The sequence below is a fragment of the Chiloscyllium punctatum genome, chromosome 23 (assembly GCF_047496795.1).
Source record: "Chiloscyllium punctatum isolate Juve2018m chromosome 23, sChiPun1.3, whole genome shotgun sequence".
NCBI classification, from domain to species: domain Eukaryota; kingdom Metazoa; phylum Chordata; class Chondrichthyes; order Orectolobiformes; family Hemiscylliidae; genus Chiloscyllium; species Chiloscyllium punctatum.
Window position 1 is genome coordinate 85,932,670 of NC_092761.1, and position 21,134 is coordinate 85,953,803.

A 21,134-nucleotide genomic window follows, 5' to 3' on the forward strand; every position below is an offset into this window, starting at 1 on the left:
TGGAGTCAAGTTAGGTAAAGGGGCAGTACAAAGAGATCTGGGTTTTCTTGTACACCAGTCAATGAAGGCAAGCATGCAGGTACAGCAGGTAGTAAAGAAAGCTAATAGCATGCTGGCCTTCATAACAAGAGGGATTGAGTATAGGAGCAAAGAGGTTCTTCTGCAACTGTATGAAGTAAGACAATGCAGAGGCCAATCAGCCCATCAAGCTTCTCCGCCACTGAATAAATTTATGGCTGATCTGATTATTTCACATTCCGGCCTACCCCCCACCCCCCCCCCAATAATCTTAAGGGTCACTCAACTTTAGATAAGATTCCCTACAGCGTGGAAACAGGCTCTTCGGCCCAACAAGTCCATACTGACCCTCCGAAGAGTAACCCACCCAGACCCATTTCCCTTTTATGCAGCTAACACTATAGGCAATTTAGCATGGCCAATTCACCTGACCTGCACATCTTTGGACTGTGGGAGGAAACCGGAGCACCCGGAGGAAACCCACGCAGACACAGGGAGAACGTGGAAACTCCACATAGACAGTCACCTGAGGCTGGAATCAAACCTGGGACCCTGGTGCTGTGAGGCAGCAGTGCTAACCACTGAGCCACCGTGCTCCCTCTTGAAACATTAACTCTGCTTTTTCTCCACAGATGCTTCAGGACCTGCTGGGTTTCTTTCACTCCCCTTGTTTATCAAGAATCTATCCACTACTGTCTTATAAATATCTGAGAACTCTCCACTTCCATTGTCTTCTGAGGAAGCGGTCCAAAGATTCACGAACCTGAGAGAAAAAATGGCTCCTTATCTCTTTTTTAAATGGACAATCCTTTATTTTTAAACAGCGACCCCCTAGTTCTTAGAGAAGGATCTTTCTATTCTACCAGACCACCAGTGCAAAATTAACTACCGGGAAAATGGGTTCTGCATCAAATGGATTGAGGCCCAAGAAACTATACTGACAGACTGATTACTTAATTTCATTCCAAGGCTGACATCCTATCACAGGATATTGTCTTTAGTGACAAACCAATGAGCAATGGTATCCTGTATACATGGAAACATGACCTGCACTTTTGTCATTTGTTGCAAGACATGCTGGATCAAATGAATTTTTCACAATCATTTCAGCGGTCACGGGAAGATCTCCACTGATTAAACTCCAGTACAAATCTTTGAAAGTGATGAGGTTTAGATTTAAGATAGTAGCTTAGTAGTAAACCAACTGCACTGGGAAAGTGAGATTACCAGGTCAACTGAAAATATCAATCTGCCTACCTTTCATTTCCCTATATGGTACAGGTATGTGTCAGTTGTTACTTTACATATCTATAACCTTTATTGTTGCAATATCTTCTTATTAACTACCACCTAAAAATGTGTTCACATACTGTAAGTCTACTCGTCCTTCCACATCACCACAAAAAAGAAATCTCTATTGACCTATTTACATGGCTGAGAGACAGGGTTACCTTGTTAAATTCAGATTGCACAGCAGTAAACCTTTTCCATACTCTGACAATAAATAGCTGGATAGCAAAGTTATGCACTCAGTGTAGATTTCACTCTCTTTACAGGACAACAGATCCAGTAACTGTTCACTTGTACCAGAAGTGATAAGTAAACGTTGATTCTCCTCTGTAAACCAAAGAAAAAAACTATGGATTAAAGGTGCAAACAAAGTTTCCAAGCCATATTATGACCTTAGAATGAAATTTGTTAAACAAACACCATTTGTTTCACATTGTGGCCTCTTTCTGTAAAAGGTGTCTGTCCCAGGATTATTCGCATGTCTTGTTCACTGGAAGAGTGAACTTGTAATTCCATCCTGCTCCTGCAGAAATGGCTAATGCAATTGCAGCTTGTTACAAAATATAAGAACATACAAAGGGTAGGAAGACCATTCAGCCACTGAAACCCACCCTTTCAGTTCCCTAACTCTGAGGGTTTGGCAGCACATTATATTTGCTGAATGCCTTTAGATTGTCCCAAGAATGCCTTTAGATTGCTACGGGGAGAATGTGGGTAAGTGGAGTTGAAATGCCCATCAGCCATGATTGAATGGCGGAGTGGACTCGATGGGCCGAATGGCCTTACTTCCGCTCCTATGTCTTATGGTCTTAAGTATCAATCTAAAGAATTCTCAGTTTTAAATTTACTTTCTTCTGATTTATTTTCAAATCCTTATGGAGTTACTTCAACTATACCAGTTGGTATTTTATACGCTGAGGTTCTGAGCCATTTTTTGTTATTAACTCTGCAGCTTAAGGTCTTTGAACATTAAGACCATAATCTTGCTGTCTGTAATCAACAGTTTTACTTTTTCTTCAATCCTTCTCTTCTCCGAGATGCAGTGACTGAACAGATTAAAATAAATCTGTTGCAAAAAGTAATTCAATAACTATATAAGTATCCAAACAACTAATTACCATTCCCATGACAGACAGCCTGCCACAGCACAAGGACAGCAACACACAGCTCCACTTCACAAGGTTCTTTCACTGAGCTGGTAAGACTCCTGTTAAAATACAGAAAATTACATAGGTCTGGCCTTTTCAAAAATTCTACGAATAAAAATCCTGGCATGGTCAAAACTTAGAAAAACAATGATTAGTAAAGCAGATTTCAATTGATTCAATTTGCTTGGAAAAAGGTTACATATAAATAAATGTCTGAAATTTGCATTAATTCTATTCATTAATTACCATGTGATTAATTACCATTAGTTCATTAATTTCATATACTTCTGCAGTTTCTCGATGTGCATTTACAATGTAAAGCCTAGATTGGTAAAGTGATAAGCTACTATAAATGTCTCAGGATTAGAGTGGTGCTGGAAAAGCATAGCAGGTCAGGCAGCATCTGAGGAGCAGGAAAATCAGAAATGATGACATAAATGTCTGGTAACACACAGCACAGTGTCAGCTCTTGAATTTAAAATGTACGTGTGCTACAATAAAGGCGTGAGTCTATGCTGGCAACAGGAAAGCTGATGCATCAGGTTACTTTCAGTGGGATAGTGTATCAGAGCTACCTTCTCAAAGGCGCATCACAGTGCTTGCCAAAATTTTACTTGCTGTCAAATAAACAGTCCTTTCACTGGTGAATCTCAAAACGTATGTTGTTATCATACCACTACTATTTATTTCTGCTCACCCCAAATAGCTGGTCTTTCAGGCACTGCAATATCTGATCTAATGCAAGTTATAAAGGTTAGTAGAAGCAAAATTCATTTCAAAATGCCTCTATGCTGTTCTTAATTTTGATTGGTCTCAGTATCTGTTTCTGGTATTGACAATAACCATAATACCATACCTTCTTAGAATCTCGTTGTCACTGATAATACTGAATCCATTATTTGTTCTGAATAAAGTCTGTTCAGTGCCTAAAAGCAGACAAAGGACATATTCATGACAAAGTTTAAGAACAAACAAATATCCTTGTCCTTTATTACACATTGAAATGTATCAGATTCCAAGAACAGGGAAAATCATAAATAGAATTGAAAACCATTTATATAAACAAAAAGTTCTTATTCCATGTTTAACAGGAACAGAAACGAAGAGATAATATATAACATACTATGTTGAAGTTATGCAGGATGTTGGTGAGGCATTTTCTGGTATACTACATGCAGTTCTGGTCACTCTGTTATAGGAAGGATAGGATTTGGAAGAGATTTACTGTACCAGGATGTTGCCAGAAATGGAGGGCTTGAGCGATAAGGACAGGATGGGACCTTTTTCACTGCAGTGTAGAAGGTTAAGGGGTTACCTTATAGAGGTTCATAAAACCATGAGGGATATAGATAGGGTGTATGACAGGTGTCTTTATATCAAAGCTAGGGGGCATATTTTTAAGGTGAGAGGAGAAATATTTTAAAAAGACATGAGGGGCAATACTTTTTACACAGAGAGCGGTTTGTGTGTGGAATGAACTTCCAGAGCAAGTGGTGGTTATAGTGCTTAAAAGACAATTAGATAAATACATTAATAAGAAATGTTTGGAGGGAAATGGGCCAAGTGCAGGTAGATGGGACTCGTTTAGTTTGGGATTGTGATTGGCATGGACTGGTTGAACTGAAGGGTCTGTTTCCATGCTGTATGACTCAATGAATCTAAATGCCATTTTACATGACACATCAAAACAGAATGATGTGGAGGAGAGGAGATGATGTTAGATGTGGTGAAAGTCAGAAGTCAGAAACACAATCTATTATCACAAAATAACAATTGAAAACTTTGTTTCTGGTAAGTAAGTTCTTTTAATAATCGGTAAAAATCTGTATAAAGTGTCCTCACTTAAAGTGTCCCCAGTCTAATGAGGTAACTTCCTGCTAAGTAATGTAAAGTTCCACAGGATAACCAACATCTATGAAACTGGCCCAAGAAGGTTAAAGCAGAGGGATTGGGCAAGAATTTTTAAGATCAACATTTGCATAATTAAGCTTTGTATTTTGTTCAGTTGAAAAACCTCTATTTTCTCCCATCCTTATTATGTTTTCTTTTGATTGATACTCTCCAGCAACCGCCCTGTCCTCAAACTGTGCCCATTTGGGTAGTCAGCAATGTAAAAGATTGAGGGTTGAACATTGGGATGATTTTTCTGCAGTGATTAGAAAAAACATTGGTTGGCACAAATGCATAATCCTGCCAACATGAGTCTCAAGATCATGTGTTCCAGTTTTGGGATTAACTTTTACTTAAACCTGCCCACTCAGAGTCAGAAGAATCTTCTCAGATCGAATCCCTATCACATGTTAAAATCACAGACCCTTACAGCAGAAAGGTCATTCATCACATCATGCAGGTACCAATTCTGTTCCATTTAATCCAACATACAACTTTCACCCCATGACAAGGCAAATCAGTCCTCTTCAGAAGTACATGTGCTTTTGAAAGTTATGATGCAAATTGCTTCCACTGAGTTTTCAGGTAGTGTGTTGCATACGATGGAGTTTAGTCATACAGATGAGAAACATACTCACATCAAAGCCACAGTTTTTGTTGAGTCAGCTGATACTTAAATTACAAAAGATTACTACAATAATAACTTGTGATTAGAAGGAAAATGGAATGTTGTCCTTTATTGTAAAAGGAATGGAATGTAAAAGTAGAGGTGTTTTGTTAGAGGTGAACAAGGCATTGGTGATGCCACATTTGGAACGCTGTGTTTTGGTCTCTTTATTTGAGAAAGATATAAATATGTCAGATACAGTTCAGACAGGTTTACTTTAATGATAACTGAGATAGGGATGGTTATCTTATGAAGAAAATTTGTATCGACCTGGCTTTTTTTTAGAAAGATGATAAGAGGTCATTGAAATTTATAAGATCGTGAGGGGACAACATAGGATAGAAACTGTAAGGATATTTCCCTTTGTGGAGAATCCAGCACTAGGGGACACAGTTTAAAAATAGGGATCACTCATTTAAGATTGAAATGAGAAGTTTTTCTTCCTCTCAGAAAGTTGTGAGTCTTTGGAACTCTTCCTGAGGAAACTGTGAAGGCAGGATTACTTAATAGTTTTAAGGCAAATGCAAATAAATTTGTGATTAACAAGGAATCAAAGGAGATCGGGGCTGGTGGGAGAGTGAAGTTGAAGTCACAATTAGATCAGCTATGATCTTGTTAAATAGTGGAGCAGGTTCAAAGGGGCCACATGGCTTTCCCCCAAACGTAATTCATATGTTCATCTCAGCAGCACCAGTGATAGACTGCAGTCTACCTGGTCTCAGAATCACATGCTACTGAAGAGAAAAGAAGATCCTGAACACAAAGACTCATGTAGGAAAGTGTACACAAACTAACAAATGGAGAGGGTTAAATGAACTGCATCAATTATGTACTATATTCTTTCCTCATGGCACCATATCTTCTAAACTAGGATAACCAGATTGGGCTATTGTTTTATTGACTATGGATAGTGAGGACTGCAGCTGCTGGAAATGTCAGAGTCAATAAAGTGTGGAGCTGGGAAAAGCACAACAGGTCATACAGCATCAGAAGAGCAGGGGAAACTTCAGGTTGGAAACTTTCATCCTGATGAAAGGTTCCAAGTGAAATATCGACTCTCCGGTGCTCTGATGTTGCTTGACCTGCTGTGTTTTTTCCAGCTTCACACATTATTGACTGTATTGTTTTGTTGAACACCACCAATCAGTCTGGAAGCATGACTCTGAGCTTTTCGAGTCGCTTGCCATTTTACTATAATTTTGTCACACTACAGCTATGAACTCTCTGTCTTTGGCCCGTATAATGACGCGATGAAGTTCAACTAAAACATAAGAAGCAGCCCCTCATTTTCCAATTGGGCACTTTGCAACCTCCCAGGCTCACTTCGATGTTCAACAGTTCCAGATCATTTACACTGTCCTTCTTTTTGGGGGCCAGCATGTGCTGGTAAGGATTCTGCTTCATTTTGCTATCATTTCTTTCATGTCTTCCACTCAATTCACAGACCTTAAAACCTTCTAGTATTCATGATAGGTCACAGGCTCATAACTTTATTATCCATAGCTATTCAGCAAATCAGGTTATATACCCAGCATTACCTCTTCATGTAGTACTAATTTCGCCATTCATACAGCTTTGGAAATCATATTTTCCAAAATTAACAGTATCACAGTGGGATACTGTACTTCAGTATGTGACAATAAATCAATCAATCAATCAATTGATTAGTGCGTCCAAGTAGTTACATCACAGTTAAGGGCACCACCTTGTCTTCAACTTACCCTCCTTCATCAGCTCGGTCAGGAACCTCACACCGCCAAGGTAGAAGTAAGGAATTTTATTGGGGCTGGATAGTTTCTTCAGCACTTCATGAGCCGTTGTCGTATTCACATTACCCCGTTCAAACTCTTCCACAACTTCTTTCTCCTGCTGTTCCTTTTTTTGAGCCAGCTCCAATAAATTCATATATTCTAAATTTTAAAAGACAAATTTTCTGTCACAGTACGTTAAGTCAAATACAACACTTTACAGATCATAGCACATTCTGAATTTAAATACTAAGGCTATGTTCATCAGTGGTTCATGTCGTCGAGTCATAGAGATGTACAGCATGGAAACAGACCCTTCAGTCCAACCTGTCCACGCCGACCAGATATCCCAATCCAATCTAGTCCCACCTGCCAGCACCCGGCCCATATGCCTCCAAACTCTTCCTATTCATATACCCATCCAAATGCCACTTAAATGTTTTAATTGTACCAGCCTCCACCACATCCTCTGGCAGCTCATTCCATACACGTACCACCCTCTGTGTGAAAAGGTTGCCCCTTAGGTCTCTTTTATATCTTTCCCCTCTCACCCTAAATCTATGCCCTCTATTTCTGGACTCCCCAGGGAAAAGACTTTGTCTATTTATCCTATCCATGCCCCTCATAATTTGGTAAACCTCTATGAGGTCACCCCTCAGCCTCCGACGCTCCAGGGAAAATAGCCCCAGTCTATTCAGCCTTTCCCTGTAGCTCAAATCCTCCAACCCTGGCAACATCCTTGTAAATCTTTTCTGAACCTTTTCAAGTTTCACAACATCTTTGAATGATGACACAGAAAGAACAGAAATTTCACAGGTTGAATTTCGGTTCTCTTTCAAATGGCAGGAAATGGATTCAATGCTCCCTGTGTCAGAGAACAAGGACTTAGACAGTTGTGGTTTTTCAGATACAGTGATGCTTATTGTAAAGTGTGCTTGTTTTGGGATCAGTGAAATTGAGTTCCCACCCGGACACAAAAAGCACCACTGCTAGTTGAGGCCTAGGTTCATGAATTAAGAATTTACATAGCAGGAAAGATGACTAATGATCCAGTGTAGAAACACTGCTGATTTTTCTCATTGCTCGCCTTTGTGCCCATAAAGCCATTAAACAAGCTCTCTAACCAATATTTCTAAAACATGCAACAGTCAAGGCAAATAAACATTCATGTTGTTCTTTATATTTTACACTATAAAAATGCTTAGCACTTCTTAAAAGTCAGGATAGATGTCTTGTACCTTTAACCAGCTTCTCTTGGTTTGGATCAATTTCTAAAATTTTCTGATAGCATTGTTGAGCCTGGTGAGGAACAAACTCATTTAAATGCAGTATTTCTCACTTCAGTAACACTGAGCTTCTGAAGACACAGAAAAATGGGCTGAGATCATCTTACTGAAATTAATTCTACTAAAAAAAATCAGTAAAAAGGCAACAATTACAACATTATGCACACTGAACCAAAAATAAAAATTCACTCATTAAAAACAAATATAAAAATAGAAACTACTGGAAAAGCTCAGCATATCTGGCAGCAACTGTGGACAGAAATCACAGTTAACATTTCAGATCCAGTGATGCTTCTTCAGAACTGATGGTAGGCAGGAGGTAACAGCACATGGGATGGAGGGTGGGGTATAAAAAGGTAGGTGATGATAGAGCCCAAAGACAGCAAAATACAGTTGGACAGAGAAAAGACTGGGTAAAGGTCAGTCTAGGGGAATGAGTAGCTGCTAATGGGGTCTATTACTAGCTGACAATGGGTCGTATGTGGTAGCAGATGATAAAGCCTGCTGTGTGGAGGTTAGGGTAAGGACATGGGAGAAGGTGCCTCAAGGCCTAAAAGTTTTAAACTCAATATTAAGTCCAGAGGCTGCAGAGTCCCAAGCAGAAAATGGGATGCTGTTCTTCCAGTGCTGCAGCGCCTCAGCAAGTCGGAGACAGAGATGTTGGCCAAAGAATACAGAGACATGTTGAAGTGGCAGGCAACTGGAAGCACAGAGTCATTTCTGCGGACAGAACATAGGTGTTCTGCAAAGTGGTCACTCAGTCTACCCTTCAATTCCCAAATGTAGAGGAGACTACATTGTTGAGCAGTGAATACAGTTGATTAGATTGAGTGAAGTACAGGGAAAATGCTGCTTTACCCATTAAAATACTTGCTTTTTAAAATATAAATGTTAGCCTACCTTGATTGACATTACTCATGAATGTAAGGAACTGTTTTACAAGAATAGAGACACTATAGGAAGTAGGAAGTACATACTGCAATATCCCACTGCCAAGGTAAACTATGTCCCTTAAAGTCATGAGGGACTATGTGAACACTGGATGAGTAAGGGCTCAATTGCTCTTCAGTCTATGGGTCACAACCAACTTTCTTTCTTTCTCTGACTGGTGAGGCCACTTATTATAAAAATAGATACAGATACATATGATAGCACGAATGAAGACCGTTTTATTAGAATCTGAAACTTTTCACAGCATTTCAAGAACTGCAGTTCTGTTCAGTAATTAGTAAATCAGATAAACAAACAAAATTCCTTTTTTTATATTTTCAATGATTTCCCCATAAAAATAGTAATATTTTGAAAATATATTATAACCATACTTGATGGTGAAATTACCAATAATATGAAACACTAAAAAAGTATGCAGTTAGGAAATTTCCTAAAATGAAAATTATATCCAAGCAGAGTTATGAGGTTACCTGGCTTTGATCTATTTGAATTTTGCCTTGCCTTCATTTATTGACTGGAACCTCCAAATGGAAAAGGAAAGCTTATTCACAGCATAGGCTCCTTTGTTTATAACTTAATTTTGGCAAACATTGAAGACCATTTTGCTGGCCAGAATTAAAATGCTCAAAACAACTTCAGCAATTTGAAGCAATTAGATATTTAATCTCAGGCTGACTGCATTACTGGATATGGCAAGCAAAAGTTATAACTATAAATGTAAATGACTGAAACAATCTCACCTCCTCATATTTCTTTAAGCTAAGGTTAGCCTTTCCCATATGAACGTATGCCTTTATACAATTTTCATTGCACTGCAGTCACAAAATAAAGAGAAGCATATTAAATGATTCAAAGTGTACTAAAAGCTATCAACATCAGTTTGACTGCACAACACTGCAGGTGTAAGGTTTCCTTAGGACTTGTACAGAATTCATTCTGACACTGACACTGCTTCATTTTAGATTTTAATGACACTGAGAGCAGACAAGTGATATAGAGTTAGTTGGCTAGTAGATTTATAGAAGTACTACACAGCAGGATCAGCCAGTTAGATGGATGACAGTTAAGAAAGGTAAGAAAGTGGTTCTGAAGTTGAGAGGTGACCTTATAGAGGTTTATAAGTACAGATAAGGTGAATGGAAGATGTCTTTCCCCTAAGGTGGGAGACCTCAAGACCAGAGGGCATATTTTAAAGGTGAAGGGAGAAAGACATTGTTGCAACTTTTTTACACAAGACGGTTCACGTGCAGAATTAACTTCCAGAAGAAATGGTGAATGCGGATACGTTACAACGTTTAAAAGATACTTACATAAGTACATGAATAAGAAATGCCAAAAGCACACGGGTGGGACTAGTTCAGTTTGAGATTACAGTCAACATGGACTGGTTGGATCGAAGGTTCTGTTTTCGTGCTATGCAACTCTCTGACTTCACTGCAGTGCTGACAGAGTGCTGCAAGGTCATTAGTGCCATCTTCTGGCTGAAACATTGAACTGAGGACCCTTTACCTGATCAAATGCTACAACTGGGCATTAAAGATCCTGTGGCAAATTCTGAAAGAAGAACGTGGACTTCGCCTCATGATCTGATCTAAGTCTCCCTAAATTATTTCTGCCTAAACCACGGATTATAAGTTATTTGTCTCACTGTAGTTTTGTGACACTCAGTGTGAAACCTGACTGTAAAAGTTAGTTACGTATGAGCGAATGCACTTTAGAACAAGTATTCTACCAAAATCATGTTTTGGTGAAATGTAAGAATGTTACTCCTGAAGAAGGGAGGCAGTTAAGAGCAGTATTCTGGAAATTCTGGAATTCTGGAAATTCATTTTGTTAAGTTGGGGGGATCAGATTAATCACTTTTCAATTCAAATATTCAAATCCAATGGTACCAAAGGCAGTATGAAATTATAGAAGAAGTCAGAATTTGACATTTAAGAACTCACCCGCTGGATCCAAAGGCCTCTGTTATAATTAACTTATTATGAACTTTTATCACAATATATGTATAGCTTTTATTTTCATTGTATAATTGGTATTTGTCCACATTTTTTTGCATCATATACTCCTCTTTCACTGTAAGTTGTTTATTCAGCCTGAAAATCTTTGATTAATATTGACCAATACAAAGCATGTGTCATTTCACAGACCCAACAAAAATGTGCCTTTGTATAGTGCCTTTAAACAGCAAAACATTCAAGCAAAACATTAGGGCGACCCGGTGGCTAGCACTGTTGTCTCACAGCAATAGTGGCCCAGATACGATCCAGCCTCAATTTGTATGGAATTTGCACATTCTTCCCATGTCTGCGTGGGTTTCCTCCAAGTGCTCCTGTTTCATCCCACAATTCAAAGATGTGAATATTAGGTGAATTGGCCATGCTAAATTACCCACAGTATTCAGGGGTGTTTAGGTGAGGTGCATTAGTCAAAAGCAAATGTAAAGTAATAGGGTAGGGGAATGGGACTGGGTGGGTTACTCTTCGGAGGGTCAGTGTGGACTTGTTGGGCCAGATGGCCTGGTTCCACACTGTAGGGATTCTATGAGATTCCAAGGCACTTCACAGAAACGATTAAAAAGCAAATCTTAAGCTAGTAAGATTATAGAAGGTAGTGCAATTTTTCACCCTCAGGCTCTTGCAGCTTAGAAAAAGGAAAATCTGAAATTCCTAATTGTTGGATTATACATGCATTTATGAAAATTGCTGAGAGAAAATATAATTTAAGAAAAACTCAAACCTGGAAAAAAACACACACACACACACACACACACACACTCACCTTCAGGGCCCACTCACAATCACTGATTGCTTCTTCATATTTCCCCAGTTTGATATATGCCTGAAAATAGCAAAAAACAGACATTTGGTAATTGCAAAGGAAATGGAACTAAATATGACAACCAGTTTAAATCTTAATGGACTCATCAATATTAATAAAATTAGGTATGAAAATGTCTGTCAGCACCTGATCAACCAAAAGTGTAGAAGTACTGAATAAGTTATCAGGAAAGACCATTGAAGTGGACAGTTTAAATGAATTCAAAAGAGAATTAACACCATTTCTGAAAAAAGGATGCAAGAACATGGTGAACAGAGAAGTCTCGGTGGGCACTATTTCCTCTTTACAATTACTCTTACTTTCCAGATTGATTTAAAAGAAAACTCAAGACATATTGCTATTGGCAGTAGAGAGTCTTATTATGTTTCTTCACATTTTCATAATAGTACTCTAATGAAAACTATGTTCAGAGTATTAATCTATCTGGCTTATCTTTCTTTTTAAAATGGGATTGTAATCTACACTTTGACATAACTGAACTAATTTTTGTTGACGTTTGAAGGAATTTGCCTAAACTGAGTTACTTTATTTGTGCATGTTCTCTTGGCCATTTTAAATTTTCTATTTTTCACATCTTGTGTAAAATTTAAACAGGTCCTGGCTGTAATTGGAAGCTGAGTAAAGTACAGTGTGTACTGCACAATTGAGTGTGTCATCCTTCAGATAAGAGTTCTAAATTAAGATGACATTTATCTGTATTGGAGAAATAAATAAATATTAAAGAGCCTATGTAACTAATTGAAGAACAGCAAAGAGTTATCTTATGTCCTGAGCAGCCACCTTCCCCAAAATAAAACCATCCAAACACAAATTAACTGTACCGTCAAATCACTCACATTTTAGGAGGTGATTTGCAAAATGGCTGCTAGGTCCACTTACTAAACATCAAAAGCAATTTTGCTTTGAAATATTTTTGCAATGTGGCACTGTATAAACCTTATTTCTCTGGCAATCAACTTGTAGCAATAGCGACATGTCCATGTATCCTTTTGTAAGCATAAGTGGTTTCTGGCCCGAAGGAGAAAATAAATTTCTCATTAAAAAAATTAGAAACAAAAACACTCACCTTTCTCCAGCATCTATCGATAAACCATGAAGTAAAAATTCCAAAATCCTAGCAACAGCAATTGTCACACATACCTGTGCTCGATTAGTGTATAGGACCTGAAAATCTCGCAGCTTTTCCAGGCCATCTGTATAGTACTGCACAGCAGTTGCATAGTCCCCTTTTTTGAATGCTGCATTACCCTTCTCTTTCAATGCTGCAGAAGAAAATATTGATGTTCAAAGCAGAAAAATAGAGTGAAAATTAATATTAGGTCAAATGAGAAATATTTTTATGAGTTAATAAGGAAAGCTTCTCCTTACCTTTAAAACCCTACTTAACACATTTTATTTTATCCCTGTCTTCACCAGCCTAGTTAATGTTTATCCATCCTCAGTTTTCAAGACATATTAAGATATTTCACTATACTTTGAGCTAACTAAGTACAAGTTATGGTGTACAGGGAATGAGACAAAATTGCTGTGAAAAATTTCAGAAGGGAAATTAACAGCAAATAAAGTGCATTTAATTAATGGTCAGTAAACACTATTGAGTGGAACAAAAACAGAAATTGCTCAGAGAACACAGCATGTCTGGCAGCATCTGTGGACAGAAAGCAGAGTTTATGTTTCGGGTCCAGTGACACTTCTTCAGGACTGACCTCAGCTTTCTCTCCACAGATGCTGCCAGAGCTGCTGACTTTTTCCAGCAATTTTTTGCTTGGATTTTGCTTTGCTTGGATTTTTTTGTTTAATACTTAATGGAACAACAAATCTCCAGCTTCCACAGTTCTTTGTTTTAACTTACTATTTAATGGAACTTGTTTTAACCTGTTTTGTTTCTGTACGATCCCAAGTACTAAATTCTGGGGCAGTGTTGCTGAACAAAGAGGCCATGGAGTGCTGGTTCATAGTTCTTTGAAAGTAGAGTCACAGGTAGATAGGATAGTGAAGAAGGCGTTTGGTATTCTTTCCTTTATTGGTCAGAGCATTGAGTATAGGAGTTGGGAGGTCATGTTGCAGCTGTACAGGACATTGGTCTGGCCACTTTTGGAATATTGCGTGCAATTCTGGTCTCCTTCCTATCGGAAGAATGTTGTGAAACTTGAATGGGTTCAGAAAAGATTTACAAGGATGTTGCCAGGGTTGGAGGATTTGAGCTATAGGGAGAGGCTAATAGGCTGGGGTTGTTTTCCCTGGAGCATCGGAGGCTAAGGGGTGACCTTGTAGAGGTTTATAAAATCATGAGGGGCATGGATAGGATAAATAGGCAAGGTCTTCCCCCTGGGGTGGGGGAGTCCAGAACTAGAGGGCATAGGTTTAAGGTGAGAGGGGAAAGATATGAAAGAGACCTAAAGGGCAACTTTTCCACGCAGAAGGTGGTGCGTGTATGGAATGAGGTGCCAGAGGAAGCGGTGAAGGCTGATACAATTACAGCATTAAAAAGGCAGCTGGAAGAGTCTATGAATAGGAAGGGTTTAGAGGGATATGGGCCAAACACTGGCAAATGGGACAAGATTAGGTTAGGATATCTGGTAGGCATGGATGAGTTGGGACTGAAGGATCTGTTTCTAAGTTGTACATCTCTATGACTCTAAATACAGCAAGAAGCTGCATTTGAACAAAAATATCATTAATGTAATATATGGGGGAGATATGATAAAGCAACAAAGTGATTTGATGGAAAAGATGCTCACTATCTAATGACCTACACCTGCTCCTGTCATAACTTTTACAACACTCAAACTTGCTTACCATTGGCAAGCTTCTGATTCTTTTTTCTCCTCTTCCCTCTTGTCTCTGCATCTCTCGCAAGAACTGTTAAGAAATCATCTATAACGAGAAGTGCCACAATTGAATACTCAGCAGACCTATACAGTATCCCAGGCCCCAGCCTATTCTGACATTTGTAAGTTATGTTCCTTTTGGGTAAGTCTTTGTGTTAAGTATGGATGTCAATGCTGGGGGATGGAATTCTTTTCAACTTAAGCACCATTATCAACATCAAGCATCCAGGTCTAGCATAGCTCATGTGCCTCCTCACCTGCTTCAGAAAACACCGCTTCTGCGCCAACTACCCAACAGCGAAGTACACTTGACAACTTTGTGCTGTGTTAGTAGTATTTTCAGCTGTTTTATGATCAGTATCTGATTGAGGTTTCCCAACCTTCAGTCCAGTTGTGGAGAAACTGATCAACATCTAAGATTCAAAGTCAATTCTTAGAGAGAAGTCTGCAATACCAAATGCTGGAACAAATCAACTGGAGACAGAAATATTTCACAAGAATGGCTTAAGGATTGGGAAATTTCAGTTACAAAGATGGATCAAAAAAATTGGGACTCTTTGCCTTGGAGACGAGAAGGTTGAGAGGAAATTTGATAAATATTTAAAACCATGAGGTGTCCGGACATAGAAAGTAGAGAGAAACGGTTCTCACTCAAGATAGTATCAAAACAGGTGGACACAAATTTAAGGTAATTGGCAAAAGGTGAAATGGCATAATGAGATTTTTGCTACAGTGAGTAATCAAAGCCTGGAATGCACTGTCTGAGAGTGTATGAAAGCAGAGTCATTTAAGGCTTTCCAAATGGAATTAGATTGTTATTTGAAAAAGACGAATGCACAGGGTTATGGGGAAAAGGCAGAGAAAGTGAGGAGCTCATTCAGTGCGCAAGTACAGATATGATGGGTCAAATGGTTTCCTTCTACACTGTAACAATTCCATGATTCTGTAAAATCACTTGTCAATTGTGTACTTTAATGTATTACTGCCTCAAAACAACACAAAAATCAACAATAAAAATCAATAATTTCTGACAAAGTACATTACCTTGGTTCATCACATTGCTGTCCATTCTCTGCAAGAAATAGATTTTCAAAAAATCAGCAATTAGATGGGCATGCTGGAATCTCAGAAAGAACCCACTTGCAGGAAATGATTGCAGCTCTCTAATATAATAAAGGGATTCATTCACGACAGAGATTTCTAATTTTTGTAAATTCTGTAATATTCAAATCAAGCATTTGTACTTCATATTTTACAAACTTTATCAATAAACATATTTTTGGAATAAAAGATTTCTAATCACCCTCTGAACTCTAATAAATGTCCAATGAGCCAAAATAATTCCAGGTTAAATACAATTGCTATCAAATTGCAAAAGCCCAACATTACAAATGGTTTAAGTGAAGTACCCTACTTCTAAATATGTGAACACAAGAAATATCCTGAACACTGGAAACATACTGAACACAGCTCAATTTAATGGAAGTACATCAGTGTTTTTTGTTATTTAACCCTGGTCAGTTTTTTTTCCTGACACAAACTAAAATCTCAAACAATTTTACATCTTACCATGCATAAAAATACTATACCCAATTCTATTAAAATGGCAATTGTTACTCTCAAAGAATTTCCAATCCTTTCTCCATTGCAACCTCTGTCAAATTTCTCTGCTTCACTGTGACTCCACTGTACTCAAAATCAAAATTGTTCACCCTTGCAACACACACTGCTTTCAAAGTGCTGAGGCACAACATCCATCCCCGCACAGGGCTTTATACCAAAGGTTTAATAATCATTATTGCTTCGTTTTCACCCTTATTTGATTCAGGCCATGCATAATCCTTGACCCTTATTCTGAGTTGGTTTATTACAATAAAGAACAGGTCAGTCATCATTGCCACAGGGCAGCACAGTGGCTCAGTGGTTAGCACTGCTGCTTCACAGTCCCAGGTTCGATTCCAGCCTTGGGTGACTGTGTGGAGTTTGCACATTCTCCCCGTGTCTGTGTGGGATTCCTCCGGTTTCCTCCCAAAGTCCAAAGTTGTGCAGGTCAGGTGAATTGGCTATGCTAAATTGCCCGCAATGTTAGGTGCATTAGTCAGAGGTAAATGGGTCTGGGTGGGTTACTCTTCGGAGGGTGGGTGTGGACTAGTTGGGCCGAAGGGCCTGTTTCCACACTGTAGGTAATCTAATCATAAACGGAAAAGCAAAATTATAGAGTCATACAGCATGGCAACAGACCTAACCAGTCCCAAATTAAACTTGCCTCACCTGCCTGCTCCTGCCGTATATCCCTCCAAACTTTTCCTATTCACGTACTTATCCAAATGTCTTTTAAATGTTGTAACTGAACTCTCATCCACTACTTCCTCAGGACGTTCATTCCACATGTGAACTACCCACTGTGTAAAAAATTTGCCTCTCATGTCTTCTTTAAAATTCTTTCCTCTCACATGGTCTTGAAATCCCCCATCCGAGGAAAAAGAGAACTACCATTAACTCTAACTATACTCCTCATTATCTTATAAACTTCAATAAATTAGGGCATTTTCTAATAAAGGAACACACACCAAAAACATCATTCCTGTGTTTCCTCCACAGACATGCTAGTCTTCCATAATCCAGTTGGTTGCAGTGAGAACTGCTAATTAGGGAACCAGTCTCATATGTCACTAACCTTTTTCACAGCATTTTACTCTTTTAATGCTTGTTCCAAACTGCCAGAATGAAAAGTAAGGATTTAATGGCACTTCTAACAATCAATCTGATCAAAGACTCACATATTGACCAGGGAGATTAGGAGGCTGGGGTGGTCCACTACATGAAGGGTTTGGATTGATTAATGTGCAGTTCAGTTTTGTCTTGCATCCTTCGACTATATCGGCTCCACTGGATCCTCTTTCCAACTTTTCATCTGCTTTCTGGAAAGCTTTTTCTCGTATTGCAGGGTCATCAGACTTAAATTCTTCAACCAAATTCGCTAAACAGGGAGATTCAAAGAGAAAGCTTGTGTAAATAGCAGTATATTTTTGGCAGTACAGACTTGATTGGCCAAGGGGCCTCATCCTTGCTGAATACTATAAAACATCTGCATTCTAAAAGATCTGAAGTGAATACAGATTGTGTGAGTGAAACAGGTGGTGGGAAGAGCAAAAGGCCAAATGTCCATTTCTTCCAGTTCCATTATGTTTTCACTCTCTCCCTATCACTCACTTTGTCTCCCTTTCATTTACTGACCTTCTTCTCATTGACTCTCTCCCCTATCTTACTTAATCATGTCTACCTCATTGATGTTCTCTTCTTCACTATCTCCATCCCACTCACTTACTCCCTTTCTCTCACTTACTCTCTCTCCCTGTCACTTATTGACCTCCCTCTGACTGATGCAGTGCTCACTCACTCCCCCTTACTCTCTCTGCCCCTCACTCTCACTTACATACCTCCCCCTCACTGATGTCCCCTCACTTATTTTCTCCCCCTCACTCTCTCTCTCCTTCACTTAAACTCTTTCGCCCTTAATTACTAATCTCTCTCTCACTTATTCCCCCACACTTACTAATATCTCACTGATCCCTCAGCACCAATCTTCCTGTCTGTCAAACAATTTCTCCCCCTCACTTACTGATCTCTCTTTCTCTCCCTTAATCACTGATCTCTCTATCACGGACCCACCTCATTCACTGATCTTTTACTGATTTCTCTCACTCTCTCCCTCAATCATTTTCTCATTCACTGATGACTCCTCATTCTCTCTCCCCTCACTGATCTCTCCTTAACTCTCTCACTTACTCTCCCTCTTACTGATTTCTCCCTCACCAATCTTTCTCACCAAAACCCTTCTCCCAGCCCCTCTGTCCCTCACTCACTTTACCTTTTCTCACTGAAACCACACTGTCTCCCTCTTTTCCCCTTGTTATGGGTCTCCCTCATTCTCTGTCTCTCTCTCTCATTCACAGATCTCTCCCTCATTGATTTCTCTCTCTCTCTCTTTCTCCACCTCTTACTGATATCTCATTCATTGATCTTTCGCTCTCTCTTCCTCTCTTACTAATCTCCCTTACTGAACCCCTCTCACACTCATATCCCTCACTGATCCCACTCCCTCCCTTTATTCTCCTCCTCTCCCTCACTGACCTCTCTCTCTCTTACTGATCTCTCTCACAATGATCTCAGTCCTCACTAATCATCTCCCTGATCTTCCCTCCACTCTCATTACACCTTTCACTCTCTTGTGAATCCTCTCCAACTCTCACTCCCTCTTTCTCCATCTCTCACTGATCTCTCTCTCTCATCCTCTCACTCTCTCTCCTCTCCATCTCACTAATCTCTCTCTCCCTGTCCCCCCTTACTGACCCCTCCCTTTCTCTTACCTTCTCTCCCATTCTTACTGATCTCTTCTTCCCTTCCTCTCCCCTTTCCCTCTCTCTCACTCTCCCCCTCTTTCCTTGCTGCTCTCTCTCTCTCTACCCCTCCTTCCCACCCTCACTCTCCCCTCCTCACTCTCCTTCTCTCTCCTCTCCCCTCGTGTCCCCCTCCCTCTCTCTTCCCCAATCTCTCCTTCCCTCTCCCCATCTCTTACTGATCCCTCCCTCCCTTCCCCCTCTCTCCTCCCCCTCTCTGTCCCTCCCTCCCTCTCTTCCTCTTTCCTTCTCCACCTCTCTCTCTCTCTTCTCCTCGCTTACTGATCTTTCTCTCCCTCCCTCCCTCTGATCTCTCTCACTCTCCCTCGCTCTCTTTCCTTCACTCTTTCCCTCCATCTCTCTGATCTCTCTCTCCTTCCCTCTCTCTCACTGATCACTCCCTCCTTCTCTCTGATCTATCTCCCCCCTCTCTCCCCTCCTCCCTGATCTCCCATCTCCCTCCCTCTCCCCCTCTCTTACTGACCTCTCCTCCCTCTCTCTCTCCCCTTCCCTCTCTCACTCATCACTCCCTCCTTCTCTCTGATCTATCTCCCCTCCTCCCTGATCTCCCACTTCCCTCCCTCTCCCCTTCTCTTACTGACCTCTCCTCCCTCTCTCTCCCCTTCCCTCTCTCACTCATCACTCCCTCCTTCTCTCTGATCTATCTCCCCTCCTCCCTGATCTCCCACTTCCCTCCCTCTCCCCTTCTCTTACTGACCTCTCCTCCCTCTCTCTCCCCTTCCCTCTCTCACTCATCACTCCCTCCTTCTCTCAGATCTATCTCTCCCTCTCTCTCCCCCCTCCCTGATCACCCACTTCCCTCCCTCTACCCCTCTCTCTGATCTCTCCCTCCCCCCCTCTCTTACTGACCTCTCCTCCTTCTCTCTCCCCTTCCCTCTCTCTCACTGATCACTCCCTCCTTCTCTATGATCTATCTCCCCCCTCTCTCCCCTCCTCCCTGATCTCCCACTCCCCTCCCTCTACCCCTCTCTTACTGACCTCTCCTCCCTCTCTCTCCCCTTCCCTCTCTCACTCATCACTCCCTCCTTCTCTCTGATCTATCTCCCCCCTCCCTGATCTCCCACTTCCCTCCCTCTCCCCCTCTCTTACTGATCTCTCCCTCCCCCCCTCTCTCACTGACCTCTCCTCCCTCTCTCTCCCCTTCCCTCTCTCACTCATCACTCCCTCCTTCTCTCAGATCTATCTCTCCCTCTCTCTCTCCCCTCCCTGATCACCCACTTCCCTCCCTCTACCCCTCTCTCTGATCTCTCCCTCCCCCCCTCTCTTACTGACCTCTCCTCCTTCTCTCTCCCCTTCCCTCTCTCTCACTGATCACTCCCTCCTTCTCTATGATCTATCTCCCCCCTCTCTCCCCTCCTCCCTGATCTCCCACCTCCCTCCCTCTCCCCCTCTCTTACTGACCTCTCCTCCCTCTCTCTCTCCCCTTCCCTCTCTCACTGATCTCTCCCTCTCCCCCTCTCTTACTGACCTCTCCTCCCTCTCTCTCTCCCCTTCCCTCTCTCACTGATCTCTCCCTCTCCCCCTCTCTTACTGACCTCTCCTCCCTCTCTCTCCCCTTCCCTCTCTCACTCATCACTCCCTCCTTCTCTCTGATCTATCTCCCCCCTCCCTGATCTCCCACTTCCCTCCCTCTCCCCTTCTCTTACTGACCTCTCCTCCCTCTCTCCGATCTCCCTCTCCCCCTCTTACTGATCGCTCTCCCTCCCTATCCCTCTCTTACTGTTCCCTCTCTCCCCCCCTCTCTTACTGATCTCATCCACTTCTCTCAGGAACCGCTCCAACTCTGAGTTCTCCTTGTCCGCCATCTCTCCGCTCGCCCGCCTCCAGGGGCTAGGCCAATCAGCTGCGGCCTTGCTGCGCCGCCTCCTAACAAGCCGAACGTTCATTGGTCCGGGTCGTTGCCATGGGGTTGGGACGCGGTTGCCTGTGGTTACCGGCCCCGCCCCCTCCAGGAGGACCAGAACCAGGAGCATCCCCCAGAGCCCTGTCTATAGCAATGGGGAGCAGAGAATTCTGCCATTGACACCTCTTCTAGAACATTCT

The 21,134-nt window shown here is 41.0% G+C and overlaps 1 protein-coding gene across 3 annotated transcripts in view; it reads right to left on the minus strand.

Annotated features, from left to right (window-relative positions):
• The window catches only part of ttc12 (tetratricopeptide repeat domain 12), a 39,174-nt gene extending 18,254 nt beyond the window's left edge, over positions 1 to 20,920 (minus strand). For 2 of the 3 annotated variants that reach the window (XM_072593368.1, XM_072593366.1), the window contains exons 1-12: positions 20,839 to 20,920; positions 17,451 to 17,650; positions 15,715 to 15,742; positions 14,639 to 14,716; positions 12,980 to 13,101; positions 11,780 to 11,839; positions 9,739 to 9,810; positions 8,000 to 8,060; positions 6,735 to 6,923; positions 3,313 to 3,382; positions 2,427 to 2,515; positions 1,470 to 1,635 (exon numbers count right to left, since the gene is read on the minus strand). In XM_072593368.1, coding sequence (XP_072449469.1) covers positions 1,470 to 1,635; positions 2,427 to 2,515; positions 3,313 to 3,382; positions 6,735 to 6,923; positions 8,000 to 8,060; positions 9,739 to 9,810; positions 11,780 to 11,839; positions 12,980 to 13,101; positions 14,639 to 14,716; positions 15,715 to 15,742; positions 17,451 to 17,650; positions 20,839 to 20,896 — 1,193 coding nt within the window. In that variant the 5' untranslated portion in view covers positions 20,897 to 20,920. The remainder of the gene's footprint in view (positions 1 to 1,469; positions 1,636 to 2,426; positions 2,516 to 3,312; positions 3,383 to 6,734; positions 6,924 to 7,999; positions 8,061 to 9,738; positions 9,811 to 11,779; positions 11,840 to 12,979; positions 13,102 to 14,638; positions 14,717 to 15,714; positions 15,743 to 17,450; positions 17,651 to 20,838) is intronic. The other variant, XM_072593367.1, reaches the window with a different exon arrangement.
• Positions 20,921 to 21,134: the final 214 nt, after the last annotated feature.